This window comes from Cenococcum geophilum (assembly GCF_001692895.1).
Source record: "Cenococcum geophilum 1.58 unplaced genomic scaffold K441scaffold_33, whole genome shotgun sequence".
In the NCBI taxonomy this organism is placed as follows: domain Eukaryota; kingdom Fungi; phylum Ascomycota; class Dothideomycetes; order Gloniales; family Gloniaceae; genus Cenococcum; species Cenococcum geophilum.
In genome coordinates this window covers 1077273-1101377 of record NW_027137591.1, presented here as the reverse complement: position 1 = coordinate 1101377, position 24105 = coordinate 1077273, and the positions used below count along the sequence as shown (strand labels likewise).

Genomic DNA, 24105 nt, shown 5'->3' with positions numbered 1-24105 from the left:
TGCTCTAGGTGCTTCGACGACTTAGAATTGCTGCAGCTGGCACGGCTCGATCAAACTCAAAGGACTATCCAGAGATACATAAAAGGGCTGATAAAAGGAAGGAAAGGCTACCGTTCAACTTCATTACAGGAGTAGTCGTCGGTGTGGTTGATTCGGTGCTTTCAATCGTATGGCGGGACAAGAATTTAGTACGGTTTTTGACGACAGCTCACTCATGCAATAATGAGGACGTTGACGAAGTTAATCGGCGTCGGCCGCGGGCATATAATTCCTTCCTTAAGAAGCTGGTAGCTGATGTTTGGGGTAACGATCCAATCAAAAAGTTGACGCTTCCTAGGCTCTCTATCGACTATAACTGGATGGGCGGCGTTGATATTCATGATCAGCTTCGAAGCTACTATACCACATGTTGGCCACTGAGGTAGCTTTACAGCTAGGGTAATATCAATCTGTGACGACGGCTGTCAGACATCAATATCAGCCTAATTTCGTCTTGTTACACCACCCTCCAGGGACCCCTGTAGGGGGTCAGTTCTCTTATGTATATTAGGGCTCTTAGAGCCACCTTGAATAAAACAGATCACTCGTTCAATTCTGTGTCTCTACCTACCAGCCAGCTTATGTCATTCTTCGTGATACCAGCCTGGCTGACACCACACAGATCACTACTGTGCGCACCTGGCTGCCCTTGTTCTTCTAGGCGCTTGATGCGGCTATAATTAACGCCTGTATTATCAGTAAGAAGATCTTCGGGACGTCAAGGAAGCCCTTCCTCCAAACCCACCGCCGTTTCCGCATACGATTGGCATAGAACCTCGTTATTATGGACAGTCAGAAAATGGGCCTAAATGAGCACGATACTGAGCGTCTTCTTCGTCAAAGCTCACCAAAATATGGGCAATATCAATATGGTATCGGGCCTGGTCATAAAAATAGAACGAATCGAAAAACCACCTACATCACCGCTAAAACCCCACTACCTGTAATTCAACAGTGTAAGACGCGAACTCACCATTCTATTAAAAGCTTTACAAGGAAGCAAGGCTATAAGAGCCCACCAAGGTGCTAGATGTGTAGATAGAAGGAGGCAAAGAAGCTCACAACAAAAATCAGGCAAACAGTATATGAATGCAAGGCTTGTAGGCTTCCTCTATGCCTTTGGTGCTTTGACAACTTTCATTCAGTAGGCGACGACTAGGTGACTATTTTCGGTCCTCTACTTCCTTACGCCTCTGGTATTGAGACTCCAAAGCTAATTAAGCCTTTGCTACAGCGTCCTTCTTAGCCTCTAAGCCCTCCTCTACTGCCTTTAATCGATCCTCTACATCAAATAACCGCTGATTAAACCGCTCAACCACTTATAGTATTTGATACACCTCATTTAATGTATACTGCACGTCCTCCCTTATAACCTTAAGCTGGTCCTTTACCGGCTTATCCTCATTAACATCAAGAACGCGTATAAAGTGGAGAGGTGCGGGAGAGGATTTTGATGGAGGATTTTCCTATATAATCAGCAGCTGGTTAATGGAGGAAGAGCAGAAGCCTACAGTCATGACGTCATATATCGCGATTTTTTGCCTAACTTCCTCAAAAAAATATATATATAGGTGTTTTTAGTGGTGGCCTTCTGCAGCATCTCATCGGCATCGCAATATTGACGCGTTTTGGCGAGGCTTGCTAATAAAATCACGCTAGCTAGGGTGCCTGCAACATGCTAACCCAGGCAGGAACGCCCAAAGCGCCCAATACGAAAAGTCTCTTCTGCCACACAAAGGGATCGCCCCAGTCTGCGACTTCAGCCAGACGCGTATTGCAATGCACTCGTATCATTGTCGCAAGGCTGAACCGCATAAAATTTTCCTCGTCTCCAGCGACGAATCCTCCCTAACATGATGATGTACTACGGGCTTCTCGCTTCCTCTCCAGCTTGCGTCTTACTGTATATATCCACTCGTCCAAAAATATCCATAGCCACAGCAATACGAACCACGTAGAGATAATAGCAGCTCCCACGAGGCTTACTATGCTAAAACATTAAGACACATACCACACTGACTCCCAATGAGCAGCCACCAGCTGCTCAGCCGCAAGTGCAACCTGCATCGAGTTTAGGATCATGGAAACTACGGCGAACACGAAGAGTATAGGTCCATACAGTCGTCCAAAGAAGTCTCCATATTGTCCGTGCACCTGTTCGAAGTGAAATTTGCGGAGAAGGAACGGAGCATAAAAGTTGAGTCGCGTCAGCCTCAGCTCGCCATAGCAGTACCTCTTCGACACGGCCGAGTCTTCAATATGATTAAGCTCCGAGATGAATTGGCAGAAAGATGCCCAGTCTACGTCCTTGGGAATAAGACGAAGGTTATCCTGCTGAGCAATGTTGAAGTCCGATTCGTGCTGGATCAAATAGCGGTACGTCCGCAAGAATCCAGTCGCAGCCTTGCGGATATTGCTTTGACTATCGCCCAGTCGGTCTGAACCTTTGTCCAGATATGTCTCCCACAATGCTTGCGACAATAAATACCGTGGGAGAGGTTTGATGAATATACGGTTGTGGATCCAGACCAGATGCAATCGGGGTTCTTCTGTAACAATGATCTCGCGACCTTTAACCCGCTGGCGGTGCAACGGGTTAATGTTGCCACCAGAGAAAGTCGTCATAATCCAAAGACGCGGTGCCATTGCCTCCAGGTCTTTAGACCAAAGTTCCTTTTCAAGAAATTGTCTCATGTGAGGGGCCCCATTCAACATGACCAAAGGGTAGCCGGGCAAAGTAGTAATCGTTGGTGATTCAGCTGCAGGCTCAATGTCATGAACGAGCTGATTTAGTTTCAAGAATGGCGGCATGACTGATTGGAAGGATAACATTGAGATGAGTCGACTCTATAGAGCGATGGGTTCTGGAAGCGCATACATCTTCATTGTTAAGAGGGAGTTACGCCTCAGGCCGCAATAGCTCGCTTTACGCCATCCTCAGCCTCAGCCTCGCCGCAGGCCAACCCGGCAGGCAGAGCGAACGGCTGTCTCAGTCCGGCATATACTTGCTAGTTATCAGCGCATCTCCTCGCCCTGATCATTCTACCTCATCAATACCTCTTTTCACTCAGCCTGCGCACATACTGTACCTAGTCAAGCATTGGAGAGCAACCATGGTATGCGGTGGGGCAAGGCGCAAGGCGCGCTGAGACTAACACGGAACTAGGTTCGGCCGGTAACCGATGACGACATCGGGCTCAAAGTGCTACGCGAGGCACCGGCAGCAGCCCAGATCATTGAGTGCGTTCGTCCTTACAGTGCTCGATTGCCCGAGCCTATACTGACCTGCTCAGCATCGTCGCGATCCACGGCATCGGCGCCCACCCGGACGACAGCTGGTGCAAGAATGTCGGCACAACGGAGAGCCCGCGTTGGGTCAACTGGCTCCAGGATGAAGACATGCTGCCAGCGGTAGCGCCGAACGCGCGCATCATGCGGTATGGATACCAATCTCAGTGGTTTGGGGAAGGAGCGATGCGGCAGAAGGCGTCGACGGTGGCCCAGCGGTTGCTGCTGGCCCTGCGACGGAAAAGAGAGGTGCAGATCCTGGGTATCGGATAGATCGTCACCGCTGACTCCGCCAGGAGTATCCGTTTCGGCCACTGCTGTTTATAGCGCACTGCTTCGGCGGGCTGGTCGTGCTGAAGGTAAGGAGGTAATCTACAACTGCACATGGCCACTACTAAGTGTGTTCAGGCACTCCTGGATGCCCGACAGGACAAGAATGAGTGGCCAGGCGTGTCCGCATCCACCACTGGCCTCATTTTCTTCGGCACGCCGTTTCGCGGCGCAGAGGGAATGAGCCAGGTGGAGATGCTCGCGGCGGCGCGGCGGGAATACGAAGAGGACGAGGTGCAGCCGGAGGTTCTGAAAATCCTGGAGCCGGGGAACGAATTTCTTCAGGAGGTGGTCGACCAATTTGGGAAGACGCGTGGGCAGGCGAACAAGGCTCAAGTTGCATGTTTCTACGAGCTGAAGTCGAGCAACGTGGGGAAGATTGTGGGAAAACAGGATCGGACGGTAGGTTTGGAAGAGTGCTTTGTGACTCACGAGGCTAACTACACGCACAGAGGTTTGTGGTCAGCGAGAGCTCTGGCTGCCTCGACCTATTCGATTTGATGAGTAAGTATTCGCTCTCACGCACCCATTTCAATATGAATAAGTTTGGGAAGCCTACGGAGGAAGACTTTGAGACGGTGAGAGATGTGGTCAAGAAGATGACCGGGGCATCTCATGAGCTTGTTTTGGCTCGATCTCAATGTAACTACGCATTGTAGTAGTTCTATAATAAAAGAGGTTGACTGTTCCAGCAGACGACGGCAAGCACAAGATCGACTTCAGCCTACGAGGCGTACCGGTAGTGAGTCAGTTCGTCCGACGCGACGCGGAAATGCGAGAGCTTGTACATTTCTTTCTCGAGAAGCCGGCCGCAACAAGTCGACGAAGGGTCTTCGTCGTCCATGGCCTTGGTGGCATAGGCAAGACGCAGCTAGCGGTAGAGTTCGCACGGGAGCACCATCGCAGATTTAGCAGTGTTATCTGGCTGGACGGGCCGTCGGAGGCAAGCCTAAAGCAGTCATTTGCGGGCATGGCGCAAAGATTGCCGCAGGACGAGCTGACGGCAGATGGCGTAGAGATGCTGAAGCATTCCGCTATCGACGTTGACGTGGCGGTGCGCGAGTGTTTCCGGTGGCTGTCCCTCACATCGAACTTCCAGTGGCTCTTGATCTTCGACAACGTCGACCGCGACTTCCACAACAAAGACGACCCGCAGGCGTACGACGTGAAGGGCTATTTTCCTCATGCTGATCACGGGTCGATTCTCATCACTAGTCGGCTGGCAAGCCTACAGAGGCACGGGTCAGGGCTTAAGGTAGGAACGGCCACCACAGAGCAGGCAAGAGCCATCTTGGAGAACAATGCTGGGAGGGTAGTTAGGGGTAAGTCGACGGTTGGATACCTGAATATGAGGTTTATTATAACTGATACATAGTACATAGACGCCGACATCATCCTCGAGCGACTTAATGGGCTCCCCCTGGCCCTTACCCAAACCGGTTCGTATATGCGAGAGACAAAGATGTCCGCCTCGACCTATGCCAAGCACTACGACAAGACCTGGGAGCGCCTGATGAAGAAGCAGGGGCGGTTTCTGCTGGAGGAGTATGGCGACCGAAATGTGTTAACGACATGGACTATATCGTACGAGCAGGTCTGGAAGCAGAGCGAGGAGGCCGCGTGGCTGCTCAAGCTCTGGGGGTTCCTGGACTGCGGAGAGCTCTGGTATGAGCTGGTCGCGGCCAGCCTGGATTTATCAGAAGAAATGGACATTTCGAGGTGGTTGCTCAACATTGCAGAGGACGAGCTGGAGTTTGCCGACGCAGCCGGTCTTCTATCGCGCTACTCGCTCGCCGATGCGAAGGAAGACACCAACAGCCACTCGATGCACTCGGTGCTGCACAAATGGTGTGGCCAGCTAGCGGAAGGCGACGAGCGGTACGGCCTTGGTTGCATAGCAGCCGGGCTAGTGGCATTGAATGCGCCCTCGCGATCGGAGGCGGACTTTTGGAGGAAGCGGAAGAGACTGCTAGCCCATGCCACAAGTGTTTGTGGATGGATAGTGGGAGAGCGCATAGCTGATGAGGAAAGGATTATAGGAGCTTTGATACAGCCGGGGATGTTTCACGACCTAGGGGATTTGCTTTCAGACGAAGACCGCCTAAAGGAGGCAGAGGGGATGTACGAGCGGGCGCTGCGAGGAAGCGAGAAGACATTGGGAGCAGAGCATACATCGACACTCGACACGGTCAACAACTTGGGCTCTCTCTACGCGGACCAGGGACGGCTGGACGAGGCGGAGGCGATGTACGAGCGGGCGCTGCGAGGATATAAGAAGGCAATCAGCCCAGATAACATACCCACCTTTATTCCAGCGCTCAATACTATATGGAACCTCACCCCTCTCTTTGAACATCAAAATCGAGTACAGGACGCTAGAGCCTTCTACTCAAAAGCTCTCTTAGGCTACGAAAAAGTGCTGGGGACCGATCATCTAAAGTGTCAGGCTTTATGTAACAATCTTGCTGCCCTCAGCAAAGTAAGAGACACGATCAACGCGTCAAGCGGGAGAGGGTCAGTGCTGGAATCTGCCCATGTGCGACCTATTGCTGAACCTAGTGAACGGCAAAAGAAGTCAACCTCTAGACACAAACTGCTGAAGAAACTTGGCTAGAAGCGGGCATAAGGATATAGTAGACTATCTGTCCACAGTCCTCTGTGCTTGATTGTACCGGCGAGTGGGACACTATCTAGTTAGAAAACGGAATGGAGCCGGGTTTATCCGCAGAAGGAGATGAACTGATAGGGTGTATGGATGGTGAAGCGACGTGTTTGAGACCATGGGGAGAGGACATGTGGGTGGCGAAAACAGCGGGAAGTCACTCGAGGTACCTATGCAGGTATGTCAGCAGGTCGGTCAGGGCCTGAGATGTTCTGGGTGGCGCGCTAGCAGAGAGGGCGGCCGACCCGTACCGGCCATAGGGTTGTCGAGGAGGTACTTGTCGAGATTGAGGGATGGAGAATGTAGAGTAAATGGGCAGCTGGTTGGCGTAGGAACTGACACTCTCAAGTGTGGCGTGGTGGCGGTGAAGCACTGCCGCCAACGCTATTGTGTGCTGCTCGGCTGTTTAGCGTGTTGCAGTTGCTGAGTCAATTGAAGCCTGCGGACCTTCCCACGGCACGACACACGGCTATGTCTACTGCGCAGCCTCCTCAAGAAAAATATTGACATATTACGCCGCCTTTAAGCTTCGTAGACGCACCTTTAACGCCTCGCGCCAACCGACTAGAAAATCTTCACCCGAGCTCCCTAACTTATCGCGCTTTTTAGAGATAGTTAAAGCTTCCATAACACTAGTGAATAGAGTTTTAGCTAAATTAGTATAGTCGATATATAAATTTATGCTAAGTTTAGCTAATTTTAAGTTCTATATTATTAGAATCCTGTTCAACTTTCGTAAATATATAAGTGTATTTTTAATATGCTAAATATTATCTATAGACCATGTTCTAAACGACCTAAGCGCCAATATAATTAAGCCTATGATTCTAGCATACACCTTATATACTACTACGTTCTTTATCTAAAATATTAATAAGCAATTTAAAATTATCTATAGGAAGTCTTTTAATACTATAGGAAGTTAGCCTAGTATAGATTCTGCTAGTAGGAAGAAAGCTTACTTACGGTCGTGGATACTAAAATCACTATTAATTAGGACTAAAGCAAGGATACTAGTGCTAAATTAAGCTGCTAGCGCCAGTTGCGTCCCTAACTAAGTCTATTTTTTAGGGTAGTTAGTTGTTTATTATACTTAACTATATACCTTATAAGTTTAGGATACGCCTAGGATAGTATATCATCTAAAGCGTAAGAAGCAGCCCGGCCGCAATAACCTAATTCTAATATTCGCTCTTTATTCCGCCGACGTCTAGTCCGGACTGGTTAAAGCTAGTAATTCTATTTTACCTATATACGAGCTTCCACCGATCTAATTAGGTGGAATCGCTTTATAATAAAAGCTATAGTAAGTAAGACATCTAATTGATCCAGAGACTCCATGTTTGCAGATACTGTGTTACTAAAAGAAAGAATATTAAGAAGAAAGTTTAGCTCTGTATAAGATGACCTATTAGCGCCTTAGCGGAAGTTTCTAAAAGTTAAATAGCAGCGTTAAGCTGCTCCTAATCGATAATGGTAGGAAGATGATTTTGAATATTTAGGCGATCGCAACCATTCTTCTGGAAGAAATTCTTAAGTCTTACTACATTTTCCTTGTCCTTTTTGCATGCGAAATACAGCACTTTGAGATTAACACTAGCAGTACCTCTATACTTGATCCTCCTCTCTACTATAAATCTTCGTTTATACTTAAGGAATTATGCCTTCTGCATATTTATATAGCCTATTTAATAATATTTACTACGGGAGAACAGGTTATTTATTATAAGTTTTTAGCTACGCTTTAAATATCATCCTTAGAACCCAATTCTAGGACCCTCTATTTTTAGCTAACTGTAGTTAGGGGATCCTAGTTATGTCTGGAGAACAGCCACGTCTAGAGAATTATTAGATGCCCAATTAGCCCAAAATGACGGTCCTCTTGGTAGCGCCAAATAGGACACCACGTCTGGAGAACAGCCACGTCTTAAGAACAGCCACGTCTGGAAATCGGATGTCCAATTGGCCCAAAATAACCGGTCCTCTTGGCAGCGCCAAATAGGAAACCACGTCTGGAGAACAGTTACGTCTTAAGAACAGCTATATCTGGAGAATTATCGGATGCCCAATTAGCCCAAAATAATCGGTCCTCTTAGCAGCGCTAAATAGGACACCATATCTGGAGAACAGCCACGTCTAGAGAACAGTTACATCTAGAAAGCAAGACGCCATATCTAACAGCCATATCTGGAATAGCCATGTCTGACTTTGCATGCATAATCTATAGTTTAGCGCCAGACTTCTAGAGGAAGGACTTCTACGGCTGCTAGGACTTAGTGTCTTTTACCTTAGCAAGCTCAGACTATAGAATTAATTAGCGGACATACGTATATCCGCAAGCGGATATCGCTAACCTTTTTTATTAAAAAGTTAATTCTATAGTCTGAGAGACTTTTACAGACTTTATTAAGCGACGCGACTTGTTTTGTATATAGAGCAGTTACCTTCTTTAACGAAATTAATCTACACCCCCATAGCAGCTATCATCTCAGAAATACCGTCAAATTGATCCGCAGAAGCAGGTCTATAATCGATGAATATCTCTACCCTGTTAGCCTCCGCGATGTCAAGCAGAAAGCGCCGCCAAACGGGCGATTCGCCTACCAGGCTCTGCACGAGGCTTTGTGCGAAGCTCTGCACGAAACTCTGCACGAGGCTTTGTGCGAAGCTCTGCACAAAACTCTACACGAAACTCTACACGAAACTCTGCACGAAACTCTGCACGAAACTCTGCACGAAACTCTGCACGAAACTCTGTACGAAACTCTACACGAAACTCTGCACGAAACTCTGCACGAAACTCTGCACAAAACTCTACACAAAACTCTGCACGAAACTCTGCACGAAACTCTGCACGAAACTCTGCACGAAACTCTGCACGAAACTCTGCACGAAACTCTGCACGAAACTCTGCACGAAACTCTGCACGAAACTCTGCACGAAACTCTGCACGAAGCTTTGCACGAAGCTCCGCACGAAGCTCTGCGTACGGAGGCTCTGCACGAAGCTCTGCACGAAACCCCGCAAAGCTCTGCGTACGGAGGCTCTCCACGAAGCTCCGCACAAAGCTCCGCGTACGAAAGCTCTACGTACGGAGGCTCTGCACAAAGCTTTGCACGAAGCTCCGCACGACGCTCTGCGTACAGAGGCTCTGCACGAAGCTCTACACGAAGCTCTGCACGAAGCTCTGCGTACGGAGGCCCTGCACGAAGCTCTGCACGAGACTCTGCTCGAAGCTCTGTATGAAGCTCTACACAAGACTCTACTCGAAGCTCTACACGAACGTCTGCGCGAACGCTATACGAACGCCTACGCGAAGCTTTGCTTAAAGCTCTATACGGAGCTCTGCTCGAAACTCTACACGGGCTCTATATAGAGCTCTGCACAAGGCTCTACTCGAAGCTCTGCACAAAGCTCTACTTAAAGCTGTACTCGAAGCTCTATACGAAGCTCTATATAAAGCTGTACTCAAAGCTCTATACAAAGCTCTACACAAAGCTTTATATAAAGAGACCCGCAGTGTAATTACGGACGTTACGGATATTCATTTCAGAGCCATCGCTCCTGCTCTATCCTATAAACTTCTTTAATTTTAAGTATCTACTACCTAATATAGTAGCAGCTGTTCTAGTATCTTATTTAACCTTCTACCTCTCTATATAAACGAGTTTTTATAGTAGCATATTATAGGTTAGCTTAAATATCTATAATTTAGTAGTCGGTACATAACAAGGTTTAGATAAAGATTGGTTAATATAGTATAGATATTATATATCCACCTAACTATAGTAGGTGCCTTAAGGTACCTATTGTAGATCTATATAGGTTTTATATATATTAGCTAGCGTTTAATAAAATTATATAGAGTTCTATAATCCTTAATAACACTTTTTTTTTTTAGCAAAAATAAGCACAAGACCTAAGAATACCTAAGTAATAAAAATAATATAGCCTAAAAGCCTAGGTTCTATTATATAATCGATGAACTTTAGGGAAGGATATAAAATACTAGTGTTAAGTTATTTTAATATCCGCAACCTCCGCAATGCGGATATTGTCGGAAAATGTTATAAACGTTGTAAATGTGGCTTAGACGTGATTCTGGTGGTTTCGTATAAATGTAGTTAGTTAGCTTGCGGACCGATTAAAAATCCGCACTAATAGAATTACGTCTAAGCTTGCTAAGGTAATAGTGTCTTCCATTCTAAACGGAAATCGGCCGGAAAATCTAGCTCCAGGTAGCTATCACGTGGATCTAATGGCTTACCTTAGTAAGTTCAGACCGTAGAATCAATTAGCGGATATACGTATATCCGCAAGCGGATATCGCTAACCTTTTTGGTTAAAAAGTTAATTCTATGGTGTGGGAACTATAAAGCTTATTGACCCGAGTTTACAAGTAGTCTGTTACTTTCGGGTCCCAAATTTTTAAACTCTGATTATAATTAACTACTCCATTATATTTTAAGCAGAGGGCTTTATATTAAAGCTCTACAGTCTAAGTATACACTATATTCATAACCAATATAATCTTAATTGCGAACTATAAAAGCTATATTAAAAGTCTTTAACCCAAAAGCCTCTATATTAAAAGCCTCTAAATAAGGGCCTATTAAGTATAAACTCGGGTTAAAATTTTCGTTAGCGGACCCGACAATCCATATATTACTTTTGGTTTACCCCGCGTATAAGGGCAGATCTAAGCGAGCTTAGGGGAACGAAGCCCTAGGGGAACGAAGCCCTAGGGGAATGGAGCCCTAGGGGAATAGAGCCCTAGGGGAATGGAGCCCTAGGGGAATAGAGCCCTAAGGGAATGGAGCCCTAGGGGAATAAACCCCTGGGGGAATGATCCCCTAGGGGAATGAACCCCTAGGGGAATAGAGCCTTAGGGGAATAATCCTATAGGGAAATGAAGCCCTAGGGGAATAGAACCGCAAGGAAGTGGAACTGCAAGGTCTTCCATAAATAGATAAATCGCTAGGATTTATTTTTGTCCTCAGCTTCTTGGCTTTTAATTGGTTAGCACGCTTCGCTAAGCCTTATTGGCTTACGCTTTAATAAGTTGCCCTACGCCGTTTTATGTAAGTTGTATTTAAGACTACTGCCTAAACTTAGAGAGAATAAAAGAGGGGGATTAAGTAAGCTCTAAAAATTAAGTATTTAGTTTTAGGTGTAAATAAAGGGCTATTTTTAGCTTTTAAGAGGGTCCTAATTTTGGATGTTTTAAGAGCCTAAATTAAGTCTCCATTTTTAGGGTCTACGCAATCCCCTAAACCTCCTCGCTCCTATCTTTAACCTTTACTTTTCCTTTTAAGTAAATGGCGTAAAAAATCCTAATTAAGTAAGCTAACTTTAGGCTCCGTAGTTAAGAATTACAACTATATTAGATCTTATAATAGATTAAGGAATAAGAATATGCGCTAATAGTATATATTCTAATACTAAAATATATAATATTAAATATAATTATAAGCGGCAACTAAAGTCTTATACTTTTACTCTAATAAGCTTTTAATTAACGTATCCTTATAATTAGGATTATTGTCTACTATACGCTTCGCGGCTCTTTCCTCTTACTTAATATACCTCGCTTTATTATTAGAAGCCATCCTCTTTAGGGGTGTTTTAGATCTTTTACGCTTTTTAACTTTAGAAAGAATAAAGTATTTAATAAGCACTCTTTACCCTTAAATCTTATCCTCTATAGTAGTAAGGTATTGGTATAATTCTTAAGTAGATAAGAGTATATCTTAACCTTCCCCTTTAATTACCTCCTCTATTAGCTCTTTATAAGCAAAGTCGGATAGTTAAAGTTATAGGCCTAGGTAAGTAGTAGGGTTTTCGTTATTGTTGCGAAATGCCTAGTTTAGAATCTTAGAACACCGTAATGTGAGAATATTGGCCTTAAACTAGAGGTATATACCTCGTCTTCTATTTCTTAAATTACCCCCAATTAATTCCTATTGTTGGTATAGAATATATAAGTTCGCTATACTAACAATGTCGCCTTACGCGAACCTTTCTTACTGTATTTAATGTCTAGGCCAACAGCAACCTATACACTAGCATCTAAGTCCAGAAGATAGTCTTCCGCTAGGCGGCCCAACCTCTTCCTCTTCTATAAATATACGACTTTAATTATAACCCCAGGGTATTAAGCACCATCGTGCTAGAAGGAGGCGTCCGGCTTATATTTCGACTTTATGCTAGGTAGAGTATTATTAAGTAGAAAATATATCTCAGTTAATTAGGCTAGGCGTACTTTCTATATAAAGAGGGCTGCCCTGTCTAATCTACTGCAAATTGCTTTTAGCTGACTTTAAATCGCGTCCTTAACACTATTAATAAAGAGCTTATATACGCTAGTCGGTATCTAAACAATAAGTTAATAGCTTCCTCCGCGGTAATTATATCTATTTAATCCCTATCGTTAGCTGCTATTCCTATCATTCCTTAAGCATATATACCGTATTTAAATAGCAATTTATCTCGCCTAAGCTAACGCTCTATCTTATTATACTCTCCTTATATAAGCCGAAATTCCGTTTATAGGTGTTCCTTAATATATCTTCCAGCTTAGATATCCTTAAAAAGCGCGATCACTTAGTAAGCTTGGGTAAAGGCTTTCTCGTTAGTTAGCGGAGGCGTTAAGGTATACCTATAAAGCTTAAAGGCGGTATAATATACTAATATTCTTTTAGAGGAGCCTGCGATATAGACATAGCCGTGTGTTATGCTATTAGAAAGGCCGCATTACAAAGTTAAACGGTGGTTGCGAGAATTAATTGTGGTCTAGAAGTTTTAGTACAGTTTAGTTGGTAACCGCGCTAAGCTAAATACTAAGCAGCGGCATTGCGTTACCGCTATAACGCTATACCTAAGACAGTTAGTCACTAGTTGCCTATTTACTCTACATTCTCTATTCCTTAATCTTAAATGTACACCTATAACTATATAAGAGGCGTTAAATTTCCTAAAAACCTATAAGATGAAGTTATAATAGTTATTGCTACTAAGTTAGCAGACGCTAAGACGCTATAAGCACAGCCTCTAGCTATAGCTAGATAAGATTATAAGCAGTTTAGACTAGGTACCCAAAATAGGTCCTACTATAGGAACTAAAACGGGCCTATAGCTAGCTATAACCAAAAATTAGTAGGTAATAACTTAGAAGCAAGAAGTGAATTTATATTATATAGCTATTCCGTATAGTAGAAAACAAGCGACTTAATCTAATTAAATGCTGTTACTCTAGGGTATCTAACTTATTACTTACCTACTAGAAAATAGACTTTATATAAGAATAGAGCTGTCAATCCTCCCTTAGCCATTGCTTTCCCTTTAGAAAAACTACTTTCCATAGCTCTTTTATATAAGGGATTAATGGTACGTAGTAAGTTATAACATTCTTATCTACTTCCTTTATAACTTATAGCTCTCTAATACCGCCGCTATAACCTTATAAAGTTGCGAGATCTTTCTAAAAAACGTATTGAGAACGTCCGGATAATTAATTATAAGATTATCCTCTACTTTACTCCTAAGTATAGGATCTATATTCCTCCTTAGATTAGATATGTCTGCGAAACTCCTAGTGTTAAATAACTAAGGCGTCTACTAAAACGATGTAGTACGTAGAGGGCTGGATAGGGAAGGTGTTAATAGTTTAGCGACGGTTATAAGCGCTAACTTTGTAATAATATTGTAGACCTAGTCCTAGATAACGCCATCAGGCTTATTATTAAGGACTATACGGAGGAGAGGTATAACCCGTTATATATTAAAATCCCTAGTGTTAATAGCTAGGTTAAGTTAGGAGATATTACTAAAGAGGTTCTTTCCACTACTACTAGATGGTAGTAGATAAGAGGCGGGAAGGATTTATAGTGCTAATATAAGATTAAGGGCGTAATCTTAAAGGACTATGTCTATTAGTAGAGTATTGCGTTTAATCTAGCTACCTTACCTTTACAATCTACTTAATCTAATGCCGTAGTGGGACTAGAAGCGGTAAGCTCCTAAAAGAGTAACTAGGTAGATTTACGGAACACATCTAACCCGTATCCTATAGGCTTTATTTTAATTATCGCTAATCGCAGTATATCTATTATAGCGATAAAGCGCAACGGTTAATACACTTAGAGGAGTATAACACGACTAATAGCCGTATAATAAGCGGTAATAATTTATAAATATTATAAGTCTACTATTTAGGAAAGTTTCGAGCGTAGAGGGGGAACGCTTTAGGAACTAAGAAGTTAAAGAGAGAAATAAATATATAGCGGCTCTCCGCGAGGGTTAGTGCTAAGTTAAAATTTCTATAGTAAATCGGTAAAATAATCTACCGGTGGCCTAAGTAGTAGGTGGCACTGAACAATACCCTATAAGGCTTAGCTTTATATTTAACCTTAATTCTAAAAGAATAACTAGTTAATAATATATCCTTATAACACCTGCTACAGTAGTAAACTGTTATAATTGTGATGGAAAAAAGTATAAGGAAAATATAGGATTATCACAGGGATTAGCCACGTGTGGTGTTCTTAGAGACTTCCGTAGCCGTAAAACGCCACTTTCTTATATATAAATTGTAATATATTAACCTAACCAGCTACTACACTATAAGTCACAGTATAGTACCGCAAGTTACGTGCTATATATACGTGCTAGTATTTCTATTTAACCTGCTAACCTACTAGGCAATACATTAGCTATAATTATAAAATCATATAGGCTAGCTGAGGTTAGTTGGCGTAGCTAGAGGTTACTAGAGTTATAGGGACTTATTACGGTTGTCAGCTAATATTTACTAGATGTTGCCACACTAGGAGCTAACGTGCCCTTACTTAGCCTTATAGTTTTGCCCTTTGTATAAGTATATATTGGTATAATCTTACTAATCCTTACCCAAACTTGCGGCAGCCATAGCCGCATTCGGCTAAATAGTATCGCCTTCCTACTCTCTATATGAACTGCTTATAGTTACTAAAGAGCCTTTAGCTTTCTTTATAAAATTACTATAATTATATCTTAGCATACTCCTTAGGAAAATCCTCTCCAATCCCTATAAGTATTTAATTAAAATCCTATAAACTTGTTCGCCTAACTTTTAATAATTAAAGAGGACCGCAGGCAATATCCTCCCGAAAGTCATTAGTTAGGGTCTACTAGCTAGCTTATTAGTATAACTCTAGTATAACCGTTAAGAGTACTAATTATTTAACTTAGGTAATTATGTGTGTGGCTTTTACGCAGTATTATATATGCGGCTATAATGTTAGAATAAAAGCACCGAGTAATAGCTGTAATAGTAACTACACTAGATTAAATATTATATATGATAAGAGTAGAGACACTAAAGTCCCTAAAGACTATATAGAATGTATAGCAGCTAAACAACTTTAAACCCCGCTAGAGAGTAGTAATTCTAGCGTTTTGGAAACTTTAGAAGAGTAATAGTGCACTAGGTGGTTTGCGCTTAATTAGTTATCTTACTTTCGCTTACTTATATAATTTGGCACCTCTAAGAGAGAAGGTCCTTCCCTACCTTTATTAGATTATAGTTCAGCTTATAACACATCATTAAATTATTTCTCTATCTCTATACTTACATTTTCTATAATAAACACTCCTTTAATATTAAGCGGGCAGAGTTAATGCATTATCTACTATTTAAGAGCTAGGTTTAATAAATACTTAGAAGACTAGTAACGCTCTCTTATAAGGCCTCTAATCAAGTCTATAGGTAGCAATTATCGCTCTACTAGTGTCCTCGGCATAATTAAGGGGGAGAAAGTATTTATTGTTTTTAACTATAATAATCCGGAGCACCTTAGCACTTATAAAGTGCTTNGATTCCGCGTAAAGCGAGCTCTAGCCTTTAAGTGTATTACTATCCCTACGGATTATATCCACTCGACAGTAAATAGATAGCTAGAGGAAAATAAGCGCTAGGGCATCTTATTTCCGCGACAAGAAGAGGTATAAGGATTTACTTATATTTTAATTATTACTAACGCTTAAAAGGTACGGAATAATAAGGGCATTAAGCCGCGGCGTCCCTTGCTTCCTACCCCTCTAAGCGCTAGTAAATAACTATTACTTTAGTCCATTCCGTATAAAAATAAGTAATTATTTAGTAAAGGTGTTTGGGAGATATAAGGGCGACTATAAAGCGGAATATAATACTCCCAAGAGCGAATAAGGCAGTTTTATCTCTGGCTTATACTTATAAAAAGGGCGTCTTATATTACAATATTAGTGTTAATAACTTACTCCTTAACAAGAATTTAAATATTAAACTATATAACTTCTAAGGAATGCTTCTACATTCTAATAATATAGTTCTCCTTAATAGTAGTTCGGCTAAAGGTGTCTAGTTATTTATGCCCTATCTAAATCCAATAAATACAAACTAAAAGACCGACATTTTCGCCTTAGGATTAGCTATCTACTTTATACTAATAGGCCACCCACCCTTTCCGGAGTTAAATTCCTAGAAAGACAATAGGGAAATTAAAATGCGGTTTATAACGGGTTAGTTTCTTCCTCTAAGGGAGGTATAAGGCGGCGGCGTGGTAAAAAAATGCTAGGCTAAGTAGTACGGATCGCTGTCTATAATTTAGAGGAATTATATATAGGTTAAGTCTCTTAGATTATTAAAGTGAATTCGCTATTTTTCCTAACTACATATACTATAAGAATGGCTATTTTCTTTTATTTAACTATAAGTCTAGCCTATCCTAGTTTAGAAATTTCGTATAATAAAGTAATCCACACTATACGACAGGATATAAAAATATAATGCTTTAGCTGCGCCTACTTCTATTATATTAATAAATCCAACTATCTATATTACTTATTATCTTTAACCTACATTCCCCGTTATATTCTATATTTAGAATTATACATTAATATAAAACTCCCTAATATCCTACGCCGTAGCTAGCGATCCCTATATCTAATTACCAACCTTATCTGCTATGGAGTAATATATCTTATCCTTTCGCTAGACTAGAGAAGTAAGAGAGTAGGTATAAATTTAAGGACGTAATGGAGGGATTCTGCGATTTAAGCGCGGATATACTATACTAATTATGCCTTAGTAGTTATAGCTTATAAGTAAATATGGGTAGAATAGAGAATGCTAAACTACGCTAATTATGCCTTAGTAGTTATAGTATATAAGTAAACGCGGGTAGAATAGAGAATGCTAAACTATACTAATAGCGCCTTAGTAGTTATAGGGAGTAAGTAAACGCGGCTAGAATGGATTTCTTTAGCCGCATATTTTTTAGTAGGCCGCCATTACTAAAAAGAAGTAGGGGGTTAAAAGCGGTCCTAAAATAGCACGCCTGGGTTAGAGTATCTGTAGTAACTAACTACTTAACCGACCTACGTCGTTATTAAACCCGAAAACGGCCTCTATAAAATATTAGGTCTAAGTTAAATAGATAGGATAAATAATATAGTTGCTATACAATATCTAACGAACGCTATTACTGCGACCAAAGAATTCTAGACCGAATTTGTAGGATGTCTTAATACAGGTAATAATTAAGTAGTATTAATTAACGTAGCGGTAACAAAAGTATGTCTAATTAATCATAACCAATCCTTTTAGATAATTGTTATTCTTACTTCTTCTATATATTAGTTAAGTTCTTAAGTAATATATTAGGTAGCTAATTGATTTTATATTTACTAGGGCTTAAATAAATCGACTATAGATGAGATATACATTTAAATTTCTTAGATTAACCTAAATAGAGAAAGGAAGAGAAGTATTATATAATAACTTCCCGCCTAAGCTAATTTCCTAAGCCATATATCTTTACTTATACTTACACCGGCACTTTAAGTAATAAAGTATATAATTAGGATTAGGGTTAAACGGATAAGTACTGTCCTTAATATAATATATAAACTCGGCGTTATAATTATAATAGGTCCCGGTCTTGCGGAGGGTATTAAGATAGTTATTAATGTTTTCGCCTTTGCGCTTAGCCGTAGTGTACCTCACCTTAGCGGATTAAAGTAGTGATTCTGTTTATTATAGCTAAGATTAAACAGCCTAAAGTTTCTGCGTAGATTTTTCCTCTATGTCCTTAGATGCTAAGTTTAGCGCTAATAGATTGCTAAAGAGATTTATGTTACCGCCTTTAGAGGGTAGTAAATAAGATATAGGAAGAACTTTTAAAGCTGATATAAGATTAAGGAGGCAATTTTTCCGTCCTATTAGGGGCGAAACCTAATATCTAATCTAGATAAGTGGGTTAGTTATATAGTTAAAGCGTTAACTTAGAGATAATATATAAAGCACTAAGAACGGATAACTAAACTTAACTTTTCCGCCGCTTAAGAAAGAGCGGTCCAGTTTAAATTTCTTATTACTTAAGAACGAGTAACCCGATCTAACTTTTTTGTTACTTAAGAATAAGTAACCCAATCTAACTTTTTTGTTGCTTAAGAACAAGTAATACAACTTAACTTTTCTCTCGGTTTGTGATGTTTTTAGCCCCTAGTTATAGGTGCGGTATCCTATTCCATTATCCTATACTATTATTTTAGAGATATTAGCAAGTGGTATTTTTTATAGTTATCTTTAAAATTACTTTTATCGGTTTAGGCTATATATATATTAGCGTGCTAAGCTATTTCCGCGAAGATATCTTATGCTATTTATTTAAAGCGAGTGCTGCGTTTATAGTTAGGAGTCTAGTAGAAAACTACTAAGGCTTCTTTATAATTAAGGATGGGTATAGTAGTTATATTTAAAGGCTTAAGTAGCTCTCGCTTATACTCTTTATTGTCTTACTATATTAAGTATATATTTATTTACGAGATAGGAGATAAAGGCGGGCTAGTTATAATAGTTAAAGGAGGTTAATAGAGGAGTGTTAAGTGCTTAAAGTTTTTAATCTTCTCCGCTTTAAGCACGCTATTAAACGGGTAGTAATAGGCGGCAGCACTGGCGCGAAGGGTAGCTAAGGGTAGAGATAGAGTTTAAAAAGATACCAATTTGCTTTATAGCGTATAATCCCTCTATCTTCTTCTCCTAATTACTCTACTACCCCTTACTACATTATTAATTACTTAAATGCCTCTCGCGTCTCCTCTACGTACTCTGCTATAGGAGGCTAGCCCTAAATACCGCGTATATATACTATCTCCAAGTATCTCCAAGTGCGAAGCGGACAATGACGGTAATGCCTATACTAAGGGGGACGAAGAGGTGTATAAGTATTAGGCTAAATATATACGTACGCTAAATATAGTTATTCTTATCCCTTGTACTATATTAGTTATACGGCAGCCTACTAAAAAACCATAGATATTACTTAGCTTAGGTTTAAAGTTAGATATCTGCTTAAAGTATATAGATTGCAAATAGACCTACTAGATTTTTTAGGAGCATTATTAACTCTATCCTAATCTAAATTACGCTATACTTACCTTATAGGTTATAGTAAAACAAGCTAGGATTATTACTGTGAGTGGTACCTAAAGGCTAACTTTAGAGGCCACTTCTAATACTCTAGTCCTGCTTAATAGTAATGACATTTAGAAACTATAGCTAGGCAATAGTCTCTTATTCTACTTACTTATATTACCTCCACTAACTAAAAACGCGACCTTAAATAACCGGAGTATTAATTGTAATCCTATTTCCGATAATAGTTATAGGCGCTAAATATAATCTAAAAAAAGTACGGCCTACTAGGCTACTAGGGGCGCCCCTTTACTAACTAAAACTATAGTTAACGGAAGCGCATCTCTATATTCTAAGAAAGCCTAATATACACATAGCAAGGGCAGTAGGACAATTCATTTAATTCTACTAACTCCTATAATACACCTCAAGCCAATATAAGCGGTGAAAAAACGGAATATTTTTAAAACACGTATTAATAATATGGATATAGTAGTTAAGAAGGTACATTTTAGTTAGACGGCAAAAAGCCTTATATGGGTATATAATGTCTAGAAACGTAAAGTTAATTTTCTATATAGCTGCTAATATATAAGTTATACTATAACGCAAATTATAAAGTTAGAAGACTAACGTACACGCTAGGTTAACGTAGTTAAGATATTTAGGTTTAACTCCTCTAAATTAACAATTAAGCTTAAATATCTCTATCCGCTTAAGGGGCCTTTTAGAATTGATAAAATAACCTATATACTTAGCGATTTTAGGTTAAGGCTAGTATACATCTATGCTAAAAACTGGGTTTATAACGACTTACGGCGTAATAATCTTATATATTGCCCAAGTAATAATAACTTTGTTATTATTGACGGCGACCTTACCTATATATCGGGCAAGGTATATAATAGGGGTATACTATATATTAAGCCGCCTAAGTATCTCTACAACTAATAATCTTAGTAAAATGGTAACGTATATAGCCTTAGAGCGACACTCTGGGGCTTATTTAATGACTAACTACCTAGTATAGCTAGATTCCTAAAATATAAGGGTTAGCGTATTTTCTAGGTCCCTACTAATAAGAGAGTTTATGTAACTATATTAGGTTTTATATTAAAGGTATAAAAGCGCGCGGCACATTTACCTACTTAGGCTTACTATTTCCAAAGAATAATTAATAGGAATCTATCTCTATAACTAAGTTTAAATAAACTTCGGTCGCTAGCTAGTCAAGCATCTTTAGCCTAATAAATATTTATTATTTAGGTTCTAGAGCTATATCCACCTGCTAAAGCCAAATTAATAAACTTATACTTAACGCTCTTAATAACGCGCCTCTTTCTAGACCTCCGCGCACATAAATATACTATATAAGAGGGATAGCCGCCTCTAGTAAATACTGCGAGAACTAGTATATAGGAAGAGAGTAAGCGCATAGAGGATAACAATAGCTTAATAACTAAACCGCGACTCTGAATAAGCTTCTTATATTACTACCTTTAGCCAGTTTTTAGTGGCCGTCTCTAAAGTTAGCTGGCTGTCGCGTGCGGGTTTTATATACGGATTTTATATACGGATTTCACGTACAGGTTTATAAGAAAGTATGCTATTTAATTAGTATTTATATTGCTTTTATTTTATAAATTAGAAAATAGATACTTTAATTATAATATAACTCTTAGCTAAGTTATAGTAGAGATCTCTACAAGAGTCTTTACTATAGTTAATTTAGGGCTATCCTAAGAAAGAAACATCCCTTAGGATGCCTAACTTAAACCTATATTATACTAGTTCACTCTATAGCCTAGGCAATAAAGATAAAGACTACTCTTATTTAATAGAGGGCCCTTAGTCTAAAAGAGCCGATTTTAAAAAGGGTGCGATCCTAAGAGAAATAATTATTCCGTCTTACGGCGCTATAAAACTCCTATATATATATTTAGAGCAGGACAAATACTTATAGGGGAGAAGTTTTTAAGAGCTGTGTTCCCCTAGGATGTATAAGGCGTTTAGGAGTAAACTCCTCTTAGGAGCTTAGAAATCCTAGAATACTCGCTATACCGCCCTCCTTATATAACCAATTTTCCTAGGATTGCATATCTCCTAAAACTGGCTCTCTTAAAAAGTATAGTTCTCCTAGAAGCTTTAAACCCCAATATAAGATACCACGGATGCTATATCTCAGTATTAGTTCGGCCCGCTAGAATTATTAGAATATCCGCTTACCCTACTTTTTAAGGGTCCTAAGGTTATCTCTTCTAGGCGGTAAACTCTCTTAAAAGTTCTACTAGAGCGGAACCTTGCCGAATTAGCAGCTTACTTATTATTTACCTATTAATTATTATCTTTGACGTAGTTAATATACCTAAGCTTTTATATAAGTATAGCTTTCGCCTCTTATAGTCCTAATCCCCCGTATAAGACTACCTAAAAGACTAGTGACTTTACTATTTACGGGATATAGGAGTTAGAGCATAGCTTCCTTCTATTATATTAAAGAAAAATATTATAGGCTAGCGGGCATCCCCGGACAAAGATATCTGTCAGGATGCCCTAGCTAAGCCTATATTAGTTAGTTCTTTTATAAAGGTATTCCCACGTAACGTCATATTAAATTTTACACTTTAGCGGAATAGTAGTCCATCCTAAAAGGCTATTTATTAATATTAATTTAGATAAAAGTAGTCTATAATTACGCTAAAGGCCTACTAAATTATTTATTATACGCTAGCAAAGATAAGAGAAAACACTAACGTCCCTCTATAGTTAGCGGAAAACCCACTATACTGGAAAATAAGAGGGGCACTTTAACTTTAAGCGACTATAAATCTACGCATACGTTAAGAGTCTCTAAAATACTATATAAATAGTATACTATAGCTACTCTTTAATATTTAGAGCCTCTCCCACCTAAAAATTATATTTATATTGTCGCCTTCTTACCTAATAGAGCCTCCTTCTTTAGCACAATAGAGCCTTCCCTATAGCGCCACCGTTAAGCTCTTACCACTTTATAATACTTATAAACGATATTATCTAAGCCTTAAAGCCCTACTACAATGCTAAAAAGTTATTATTAGCCTTAGGTCTACTATAGGGCGCAAATTTATACAAGGTTGCTACCCTAGTTAGTACTTCTAATTAAAGCACTTACTAGTCCCGGCTAGTGCGAAATAACCCCACACGCCCTATATAATCATCACTGTATAATTTACTTATATTATTTAGTAAGCCAAGCTTATAGTTCTAAGGCCTATAGCTATACGGATAACTATATCTTTTTCTTTATACGGGCCTCTAAATTGCTTAGCAAAGGCCTTACCTTATTTACTCTAGAATAATTTTAAGTGCTTTACCTTGTCTATCTAATAAAACCTTATATTTTAAGCTTTACTAAAGTATATAACCTGCTGCTACAGTATAGGGTACTTCTCTATTACCGCGAAGCTCGCAATCCTATTGCTAGAACGGGTTAACCGCCCCCTACTAGCGGTAGTAACACTTCTAACCCTAGTGGCTACAGCCCCGCAGCAGCTAAATCTCAGATTTAGCCTCTTAGGCCAAACTAGTTGCAATATCTTTACTTTCTCTTTCCCTTCTTATTACTATAATCTTCTTATTTATATAAACTAAAGTTACGTTTAATACGAGTTAAATAGCGTTATCGCCGAGTCCCTACCACTCTATAAACTTACCATTACTAAAATCTTGGGTAGGTTAGTATAACGATATAGAACAGCGATTAGTCCTTAACTTTGGTTATAGAAATTGCTATAAACGGCAATATTATCTTCGTTATTGGCCTATATAAGAGAAGGATATAAGTTTATTTATCTGTTCTTAAGAATACCTTAAAATACTTTAGCAATATATTTAGACCGCACTTTAGTAAAGGCCAGGACTTAAGGGTAAATAGTCCTAAAGAGATATTAATACTAGATGACGATATAAATGCCTTAGAGATTATCTGCAACATCCTTTATCTCCGTAATAATATTATACCTAACGCCCTTAACCTAATTAAGGTCTTAGGAATTGCAGTTACTACAAATAAGTTTAACTATATTGTTGCTGTAAAATATACTAGCACACTTTAGTTAAACCCTAGGGAGGTTTAAGGTATTATAGAACTTAGGTATCTTATAGCTGTTATATATGTCCTTAATAACGCACGGGCTTTTAGTAAAATTATACTCTTAATAATACTTCGCTATAAGGATCGCTACCTCTCGCTCGCTTATAAGGACATTGGTTTAGATAATTCTGTCCTATAGCAGGTTATCTATAAGTGTTATACAAAGTTCCCTAATTTTAGTATTAACGCTTTACTATAGATCTTCTAAAAGAGCAAAGG

The 24105-nt window shown here is 40.0% G+C and overlaps 4 protein-coding genes across 4 annotated transcripts; 3 read left to right on the top strand and 1 right to left on the bottom strand.

Moving 5' to 3' along the window:
- Positions 1 to 1764: 1764 nt before the first annotated feature.
- Positions 1765 to 3114, bottom strand: K441DRAFT_663469 (uncharacterized protein). Its single transcript, XM_067649201.1, has one exon. The coding sequence runs from the start codon at positions 2848 to 2850 to the stop codon at positions 2038 to 2040; it is 813 nt and encodes a 270-aa protein (XP_067501727.1). The 5' UTR covers positions 2851 to 3114; the 3' UTR covers positions 1765 to 2037.
- K441DRAFT_188139 (uncharacterized protein) lies at positions 3022 to 3743 on the top strand. Its single transcript, XM_067640417.1, has 4 exons — positions 3022 to 3155; positions 3206 to 3283; positions 3333 to 3686; positions 3736 to 3743. The coding sequence occupies exons 2-3, from the start codon at positions 3222 to 3224 to the stop codon at positions 3598 to 3600; spliced, it is 330 nt and encodes a 109-aa protein (XP_067501726.1). The 5' UTR covers positions 3022 to 3155; positions 3206 to 3221; the 3' UTR covers positions 3601 to 3686; positions 3736 to 3743.
- Positions 3587 to 6347, top strand: K441DRAFT_188031 (uncharacterized protein). Its single transcript, XM_067640416.1, has 6 exons — positions 3587 to 3686; positions 3736 to 4059; positions 4110 to 4161; positions 4353 to 4979; positions 5040 to 6171; positions 6230 to 6347. Exons 2-6 carry the CDS (start codon positions 3838 to 3840, stop codon positions 6255 to 6257), a joined length of 2061 nt encoding a protein of 686 aa, XP_067501725.1. The 5' UTR covers positions 3587 to 3686; positions 3736 to 3837; the 3' UTR covers positions 6258 to 6347.
- Positions 6348 to 23590: 17243 nt separating this feature from the next.
- Positions 23591 to 23848, top strand: K441DRAFT_570879 (uncharacterized protein; the record flags this gene model as incomplete). Its single annotated transcript, XM_067643949.1, has 1 exon — positions 23591 to 23848. A coding segment is annotated over one exon (258 nt), but the record flags the coding sequence as incomplete, so codon positions are not given.
- Positions 23849 to 24105: the final 257 nt, after the last annotated feature.

Excerpts from the sequence above, each read along its gene's own strand:
- K441DRAFT_188031 (XM_067640416.1), top strand. The coding sequence starts at position 3,838 with ATGAGCCAGGTGGAGATGCTCGCGGCGGCGCGGCGGGAATACGAAGAG. Across the intron at positions 4,980-5,039 it reads TGCTGGGAGGGTAGTTAGGG|ACGCCGACATCATCCTCGAG; the intron begins GTAAGTCGACGG and ends CATAGTACATAG. Across the intron at positions 6,172-6,229 it reads AACGCGTCAAGCGGGAGAGG|AAGTCAACCTCTAGACACAA; the intron begins GTCAGTGCTGGA and ends GAACGGCAAAAG.
- K441DRAFT_188139 (XM_067640417.1), top strand. The coding sequence starts at position 3,222 with ATGACGACATCGGGCTCAAAGTGCTACGCGAGGCACCGGCAGCAGCCC. Across the intron at positions 3,284-3,332 it reads CAGCCCAGATCATTGAGTGC|CATCGTCGCGATCCACGGCA; the intron begins GTTCGTCCTTAC and ends TGACCTGCTCAG.
- K441DRAFT_663469 (XM_067649201.1), bottom strand. The coding sequence starts at position 2,850 with ATGCCGCCATTCTTGAAACTAAATCAGCTCGTTCATGACATTGAGCCT.